General features: G+C 35.3%; 1 protein-coding gene across 6 annotated transcripts in view; it reads right to left on the bottom strand.

Annotated features, from left to right (window-relative positions):
- Positions 1-227: 227 nt before the first annotated feature.
- GPD2 (glycerol-3-phosphate dehydrogenase 2) overlaps positions 228-9,325 on the bottom strand; it is a 149,753-nt gene continuing 140,655 nt past the window's right edge. For all 6 annotated transcript variants that reach the window (XM_017547160.2, XM_037745252.1, XM_017547155.2 and 3 more), the window contains 4 exons: positions 5,168-5,280; positions 4,998-5,076; positions 4,396-4,494; positions 228-1,453 (listed from right to left, as the gene is read on the bottom strand). In XM_017547160.2, coding sequence (XP_017402649.1) covers positions 1,328-1,453; positions 4,396-4,494; positions 4,998-5,076; positions 5,168-5,280 — 417 coding nt within the window. In that variant the 3' untranslated portion in view covers positions 228-1,327. The remainder of the gene's footprint in view (positions 1,454-4,395; positions 4,495-4,997; positions 5,077-5,167; positions 5,281-9,325) is intronic.

Below are 9,325 nucleotides of genomic sequence, written 5' to 3'. Positions count from 1 at the left end.
GTTAATTTCACAAGAGGAAGTGTGATTAATAAATATTCAGATAACTAGTTAAAATGCCACCACCAAAATATAGCAAAAGGATCCCAAATTGCATTACTTGATAAATCCAATACACAGTGACTTTTGCTTTGGACTCGTGTGTGTGTGTGTGTGTGTGTGTGTGTGTGTGTGTGTGTGTGTGTGTGTGTGTGTGTGTGTAGGGGAAGGAGGGAGTGGTTATTCTTCCATTTTTATTTTTGTTTTATTGAGAATATCCCCATGGAGTACAGAAGGGGAAAGACTTTAAGCAACCATGATGACATCGGAAACTGGTTTGGGCCTTATTTTACATATAATTAAAGTTAACTAAAGTCTATTCTATCCTCCTTTACTATGGTTGCAAGTGCCCCCCCAAAAAAGACGATAAGCTAGATTTGACAATACCACATGCTTCAAAATTTAGGCTTGGGAATTGAATCTTTTGTAATCACATGTGGATATATAAAAATACCTTTTTAACTCTTAAATGTATTACTACTGTAATAATCAGATAAATTTGGTCTCATCCCATTAAATCCAAGTTGCCACTTAAAGCTGGTTTTAAAGTAAGAAAAGCAAGGATCTTGCTGGCAACTATGAAAGTCAAAGAAAACCAGCAGTGACTGAAGAAAAAAACAAACTGCTGAGATGAAACTATCACTGTAACTCCCAGCAAATGTCAATGCTATCCTTATCTTATACCTGTGATTCTGGAAGCTTTCAGAGTTTCTCTTTAAGACTTGCTCCTGTAACCAGATCTAAACTTTTCCTTCCCTCTCCAGTTAGCCAGTCATGTTCTAGATATAAAAATGTGCAATATTGTTTGCATGAGGAAGGTAGACAAGCTGGAGGGAGATGGGGCTGAGAAACCTCCACAAACACTATCATTTCAATAGGTGACTCTTTTTAATAACACACGCTATCTAATGCATGTCACAAAATTTCTCCAGCTTCTTTTCTCAATTTTCACCAAAATATTCTGTTTTTAGAATTGATTTAGAATAAAGGAATAAACGAAAAGGGAATGTGTCAAGTCTAACAGGTCACAAAATATATGTAAAACTAATGTGCATTGAAAATGAGAAAAAGAATAAAATACACTTAAAAGCTAGACTGAATGGCAAATACAAATAAAGTACAGCAAATAAAGCTGGCAAATACACCAACATCCTAAAGTTTTGAATGTTTTCTAGTGTTAAAAAAGGCAGCTATCCACATTCATTATTTTAGAGTGGGTTCAGTCATCTCTGGTTGTTACGTGGTGATTTGTCGTTCCTGTGTTTGTTGGCTGTGGATTTACTGCCCAGACTCACAATCCTCCACAACTACGGTCCACTGGAATTGGAACTCTTCTGTCGAGGTTCTCTTCTGCAGTTTTCATTAGTATAGCAAGCCGGCTTCCAGATACCCTACCTTTTTGAATAGCACTCATCAGCTTAAAGAGAAAATATGCAACAGATTCAGAATGCAGGCCAGCTTACACTCTTCTTCATGGCATTATAATGGTTGGCATTGTAGCAGGCAGAGGTAATTAAGTGCTCCATCAAAAATCTTAACAAGTACTACAGCTCAGATAAGAAGAGTATAATTTTTAAACATTTCCCAAAGAGGGGAAGGGGCAGGCATTTCACCACTGCTGCAAAAACTACATCCATCTAGTGAATCAGCCTGCCTCTAAAAGTAAATCGTAATGCATCATTTTTTGTCCTTTAATGTGCTCATGGCACTTTTTTTTTAAGCAACTTCAAATATTGGATCTTTATTTCCATTTAAAATCTTAAAAAGGAATCTCAGGGATTGAACAAAGACAAACCATGACCTATATTTATCTACCCTTTTTTAATGTTACTGTACTTGATAACTTCAAGTCCCCTAAATCCAAATTCCTTAAAGACTTTTTAACGTAATTTACATTTAATTCCTTGAAAATGGACCCAGAGATCTACCTTAGGAATTAAAAGCACTCCACAGCCCAGATTTTAGCTAATTCATTTTTATCCAATGGATAAAATCAGAATTAGTCTTGAAATTACATGCAGGCAGCGGGCAAAGGCCTTTAATCTGGAAGGCACTTTGCAATTACGAGCACAGGGATTTTTTTCCTTTTCAAGTTTGATGTGGTTTCAACTATTTGCTTTTCTTAATCTCATTTCCCCAATCTTTTTTATTTATTTACTTTAAAAAGAACAGATTTAGCTATTCATCATATAAATACACGCATGCATACACACATCATATATATGTATATATGTATATATACATTATATATATGTGTGTGATGTATCTATGCATGTATATAAATTCTCAAAATATTTTTAGAGTTATAGCTTTTAGTCTATAGAGACATCTGCCAAGGGGCTGGATCAGAATTTCATGACCTTATTAAAAGCTGTTTCACAAGCTATTGCTTATTAGAGATGGACTCTTACATGCAAAAGTGTCATTAAAGCCCAGGCCTAGAAATAAAGTCATATAACCATGTGATATCTGTAGTGGTCTTTCTGTGATGATTATTGAAAAATCATATCTATATTCAAAAAAGATATTTAATGGGATAAATGTGGGCTCTTAGTCTTCAGAAGAGCAAAATATTTGAAAAAAAAAAAAAAAACCCTCCAAATATACTTTACATCTGAGGAATGGTATAACATAAGGAATACTGACATCTAAAGACAGAACAATTTATTGTTTATTGCTTTGTCTCTGATCCCAGGAAGATCTGCAAAGTTTATTAGAGCTAACAAAACTGACAAAGCTAGAGGTTTTTTAAGCTATAGACGGTATATGATGTGCCAACTTCTCAAAACTCAAAGTTTTATTTAAACACTACATGTATCTAGAAACCATATTACAAGAAAAAAAAATTGGGGTGTGAATATATTTCATGAGGAATATGGTCAGCAGTATAAAATTGAAAATGATACTGTGTATTTGTTCTTAGCAGAAGCATAAATAGTCTCTTTCATTTGGAATTGGAGACAAAATATTCAATTATTAAAAAAAAACTCTACTAGAAAACCTGCAGATAGTTTAAATTATCTTGTTTTTAACTCAACTGCATTCAAGAAAATTACTTAAAACCTAAACCACACAGCATATTCATAAAATTAGATTCTTATTGTTTCTAAAGTACCATGTCTTTCAACTCTAAATTCTGCTGTTTATTTACAACACATATGAAATGAAGCACAGGCCATTTTCTTTGAAGAAAAGTTTTCTAACATTGTGAGGTCAATAATAAAATATTCTCCAGAAAAACTACACACCAGAAAAATGCATTAAGTGGTGTTTAATTCTCAAGCATAAATTTTAAATTCAATTTAAAATGTGTATTTAGTTAAACAGTAAGCTAAAGAACCAAACATTCTTTTTTGTAATGCTGGACACAACCTGTGAAAATTTTCTGCATTTAGATTCAACAATGCTCTTATCTGCAGCTCATCTCCAGAGAGACAATTACCATTTCCTTTGCCTTCATCTTGTTTGTTTAACTTGACACAGTGAAGAAAGGGCTGACAGTGACCAAAATCCCCAGCATTAATTTATTTCATGTTCAGCATTCATCATTGCCATGGTGCAAGCAAGACCTGGCATTCATTTGAAATACCTGCCCAAGAAGCACTACAGATAAAAACCTAGCTGCTTGGAAACCAATGCATTCTTCATATGATCAGAGTCATATGGACGGCTACAAATAATGTATGGGTTTGGTTGAAATTTCTTTTAAGAAATGATATGTAGCATCCAGTCTGAAGTAAAGTAACAAAACTTATTTCCTGCATGATTACTAAGATTAAACAATGGAGCCTTGAATAAATTAACAATTGGAAATGGAAATATTTAAATTATATGGTCTTGACCCCAAAGTACAAGTTTCCTTCCTTATGTTTTTGTCCTTCTTTATAATGCCATAATCTAATCACTAAATTCTCAAATTCATTGATTCACTATCATTCACTATGATTCATTAGTGAATACAACCATACTTTTAAAAATTTTCTACATAATAGATTAGAAATCTTGTGTTGTCTCTTATTAAGCAGGTAGAGAAAGGTCCAGCAGTGACATGTCATGGCATACACCTTTAAAAAGCATGCTTCATATTCAACCCTTTAAGCCATAAATAACTCTTGGATTTAATCTAAATTACCTAACATAACAAAATGTTTCTTATACAAAAAAAGAAAAAGAACATGCACCAAAGTCAAGCCTTACACTTGAGGGCAGACATACCAACCTTTGTTGGCTTTGAGCTTTCTTCTTCAGAGTAAAGTGACAATTGTGTGGACTTAAATATCCATTCTTGAACATGAATTTACAATCATGGCAAACAAAAGATTAAAGCAAATATCCTTGTTTCCTTTCAGCACAACTCACCTGCAAAAATTCATTGAGTTCAACCTGTCCATTTTTATTCAAATCGACTTCATTTAGAATTTCATGGAGTGTATTTTCATCCATCTGGACATTGATACTCTAAGTAAAAGAAAAGCACAGAATAATACAGTTTGATTAAAAATAATGCATATGCTTTGGCTGGGCACAGTGGCTCATGCCTGTAATCCCACCACTTTGGGAGGCTGAGGCAGGTAGATCAATTGAGGTCAAGAGTTCAAGACCACCCTGGCCGACATGGTGAAAACCCATTTCTGCAAAAAATATTTTAAAAAGTAGCCAGGCATGGTGGTGCACACCTGCAGTCCCAGCTACTCAGGAAGCTGAGGCAGGAGAATTGCTTGAACCCAGGTGGCAGCAGTTAAAGTGAGCCAAGATCATGCTGCACTCTAGCCTGGGCAACAGAGTGAGACTCTGTCAAAAAAAAAAAAAAAAAAAAATTATGCATATGCATTTACTAATGTTATTAATCTTTTAAAAATTATAAAATATTACTTGTAAAAAATACTAGATGAGAAAAACATCTACTACCATCTTTATATTCTTCTAGTGTCAGAGGCTGACATCAGACCAAAGAAAATTACCTCTAATACTCGCTGAACGTCAACAATGGTAATAAAGCCTTTCTGGTCGGCATCAAATTTATGAAATCTCTTCTTATACCTGGAAGACAAGATTAAATAATGAAAAAATATACTTACATAGTCAAAAAAAAAAAGAGAGAGAGAGAGAGAAAGACACTTAATATAAGTACCTGTCAATGTCTGAAGGCAGTAGGCTAATTTCAGAGCGATCTGTTAGCTGTTCTGATCTAGATTTATAGCCCATTTCATAATATAAAAACTTTCTGGCTGTTTCAAGTTGCTCCTAAAACAGAGATACACACAAGTTCAATTTATGGAAAGGATTATTGATTTTCTTCCTCCTTTTTTCTTTTGATCTTCATAAAGTTGAAGATCTAACCAGCACAATTTTTTTAATTTCTTCTAGTTTTACTAAAGTATAATTTGTATTCAATAAAATGCACCCTCTACCATGATTAAGATCTACAGCATTTCCATCATCCTAAAACTTTTCACATGTCCATTTGCAGCTGATCCCTTCCCATGATCTCTCACCCCAAGCAAACACTGATTGGCTTCTTGTCACCAGAGTTTGCCTTTTCTGGAATTTCTTATATAAAAGGTTTCATATAGTGTGGAGTATTTTGTGTTTGACTGCTTTCACATAGGATGATGATTCTGAGATTCATTCATGTTGCTGCATGCTTTAATATTTTCTTTCTTTTTACTGCTGAGTATTCTTACACAAAATTGACAGACAAAATCAAATTATTGCAGTTTGGTGACAAAAAAGTAATGAAAGGTGAAGATACCTTGGATCTGAACAACTACTATAACGTGACATGAATTGAGAAGGTATATCTCACGAGATTAGCTGTGCTGAAATTTTGCCACAGAGATTCTGATAGTTAGGTGAATTTACAGAGTCACGAGAATAAATAAGCTACCCTCAATTTACTCTTCTTGTTTTCAATGTCCCCAGTGTCAATTAATACTAAGTGTTGCTGCAAATACTGTCTTTCATAGTTTTCATCGTGTCACTCTCCCATCTAAAATGGCTCTATTGTAGCATACATTGTTCACAAGTCTCTCGTTTCTCATATGTATGTTACACACACACACACACTTATCCGCCACACATACACTTCTCAATCGTATTGATGTGAGATGGCCATGTGACTTACTTTGGCCAGTGCAACATGAATGGTATGATATATACTACTTTTGAGTAAAAGCCTTCATGGTAAGTTGAGAGTTTTGCTTAGCCTCTCTTACTCCTGTGCTATAAGAAGGGCACATCTCAGATGAGATCTGAAGCCAATCTGGAATATGGAGAAGAGCCACAGCAGCTACTATGCAGACTTCATGTAATGTGAGTGAAAAAGAAATGCTTGCTGCGATGAACCACTGAGATTTTGAAACTGACTGTTATTTAGTATAAACTAGAACAATTCTTAAATTTCCCAACTTCCCATCAAAGGATCTTGTGAACCAAATTCTGGTCTGAAGAATAGTGCCAGTGTGAAGTGAAATGAAGAAAATGGAACAATGATGCATACACTTGCTTGAAATGTGTTTATATGTGTTTGGTTATGTTGGTGACAAGACCCCTTATTGTTTTTTTCTTGAGAAGACAATTTTTTTTTTCTTCCCTGAGACAGGGTCTTGCTCAGTCACCCAGACTGGAGGGCAGTAGCATAATCATGGCTCACTACACCCTCTACCTTGCAGGCTCAATCCTCCCACGTCAGCCTCCCAAGTAGCTGAGATTATAGGCACATGCCACCATGCCTGGCTAATTTTTGTTTTCTTTTTTTGGTAGAGAAGGGTTGTCCCTATATTGTCTAGGCTGGTCTTGAACTCCTGGGCTCAAGTGATTCTCCTGCCTCAGCCTCCCAAAGTGCCAGGATTACAGGCATGAACCACTGTGCCCAGCTATCAGTTTTTTTTCCTGAAATTATTCCTTTCCTACTTTCCTTTGTCTTAGGATATAGATACTAGAAATATTCTTCCTTCATGTTCTTAAATAATAAAAAATTATCAACATGAAATAATTCTCCCAGCTTAAAAAGTAAATTTAAAATGTGTGTGTGTTTGGGTGTGTGTGTGCACATGTATTTCATACACAAAATTTGTCTGTGAAGTCTCCATCTCCTAGGCCATTTTTCACTGGCAGATTTTTCTTTTCACACAAGGAAATCCACCAGTTGTCATAAATAAAATTATTTTGCTCTTCCACCACTTTTACCCAGACATTTTCTACACAACTTGTTCAAAATCCATCTCCTTGGAAATGCCATCCTTGATGCTTCCCTGCCATGATGATTTCTTTCTCGATTTATGGCCCTTCACGTCCATCAAGCAAGGAATTATGGAATTTCAAAGCTGGAAGATATTTTTCAAAAAGGGTACTCAATGTCCTTCCCTTATCCCACATTTCCTTTATAACATTCCAAAAATGGAAGAATAAAGCCTTCGTGTAAACTCTAACATTGGGAGGTAACTTAATACCGCTGAAAGCTGCTCATAGAGGGATGGCTCCAATTATTAGAAGGTTTTACAGTGAGCTTAAATCCACCTCCTTGCAATTCTTTCAGTTTTGGGGGATTAACAAATCTTTCCTACAGTAAAATTAACCTAATGAGTGTTTCTTTTTAATTTATTTCTATATCACAGTTTAACAAGTATTTAAAGATAGTATCATGTGCTTTCCTCCTTAGAGTTTTCTTTTAGTCTAGGACTACTATATAAAACATTATTTCAAATCCCTATATCATGTTGTATAATTTCTTCCAGACCACAACCAGTCTGTCATGTAATACAATTATCAGAACAAAATACAACACTGCAACAGAGACCTGGCAAGTACCTGGAAGGGAGTAACTATCAGCATCATCAATCTAGATATATGATTTCTATTAATGCAGCTTAAGATTGCAATTGGATTTGGGGGCAGCCATGGTCCACTGTTAATGGCTATGCATTCACAGTTAACTAAAACCATATTTCTTTTTCACGTGTGCTATTGTTAAGCCTTGTCGAATCTATCTTGAATGGATGGAGTTGTTTTCCTACCTAATGTAAGGTTTGCCATTTATCTCTATTAAATTATATCTAATGAAATTTCACCCATTGTTTCAATCCATCATCAAACATTCACTCTCCCTCCGGTATCTTGTTATTGGTACATCAAAGATGCATGCCATCGACATTGTAATTTAACCACTCGAATCAAGGTAGACTAGGTCAAGATCTAGGACAGTGCTTACCACTTACTATCAGAGACCTCTTCTGAGGCCAACACTGGTGATTTAAGCTGTTATAAATCCACCAATTTTATAGCTATAACATGGGGCTTTCTAAAATGCTTTATGGAATCAAAATTCCCTAATCTTAAAAATCTCCTTGCTCTACCTAAAAAGGAAATGAGGGCCGGTGTGGTGGCTCATGCCTATAATCCCAGCACTTTGGGAGGCTGAGGCAGGTGGATCACTTGAGCCCAGGAGTTCTAGACCAGCCTGGCCAACATGGCAAAACCCTGACTCTACAATAATAATAATAATAATAATTATTATTATTATTATTATTATTAGTTGGGCAGGGTGGTCCATGCCTGTAGTCCCAGTTACTCAGGAGGCTGAGGTGGGAGAATCATCTGAGCCTGGGAGTTTGAGGTTGGAGTGAGCCATGATCATATCACTGCACTCCAGCCTGGGCAACAGGGCAAGACCTTGTCTCAAAAAAAGAAAAGAAAAGAGAAAAGAAAAAAGGAAAAGAGAGTCTGAAATGATTTTGCCTAAGTGATTCCTTACTAGCTTCTGTTATCACTATTTCTTGATAAATGCTGATAAAATAAACTTAAAATGCCAGAATCTAGAAAACCACCCAAGATCAATGCCAAGACCATTAGTTTCTAGGTTGCATAGTATATTTTTCTTTCCTCTGGTTTTTGAAATTCGGTATTACATTTGCCTACCTTCTGTCTTCTGGTTCTGTTCCTATTTGCTACAGTATTTTAAAGAGCAAAAGTAAGCTGATCCCAAGCAAGAGAATCACAATTGCAAATTCTCTGAGTACTCTAAAGGTATAATTTTTTCTGGACTGGCTACTCATTCAGAGTAGCCTCCTATTTCAATATCTACTCATTCTTACCAATATTTATATTTTACTCTTTTCACACATAAAAACTGAGAGGGAGAAGGAGAGAGAAGGAAAAGGTCATTGGTAGTAAACTATAAATAGTCCTCCTTACTTTCCAGCATTCAAGAATATGATGTCTGTCACCTTAAGCAACGATCTAGATTGGGTCTTATTTTTTTTCTTCTTCTTTTTTTTTTTTTTTTTTTTTT

Source organism: Cebus imitator, unplaced genomic scaffold (assembly GCF_001604975.1).
Source record: "Cebus imitator isolate Cc_AM_T3 unplaced genomic scaffold, Cebus_imitator-1.0 Scaffold10, whole genome shotgun sequence".
In the NCBI taxonomy this organism is placed as follows: domain Eukaryota; kingdom Metazoa; phylum Chordata; class Mammalia; order Primates; family Cebidae; genus Cebus; species Cebus imitator.
The sequence above is the reverse complement of the archived record's forward strand: the minus strand, read 5'-3'. Positions and strand labels throughout refer to the sequence as shown.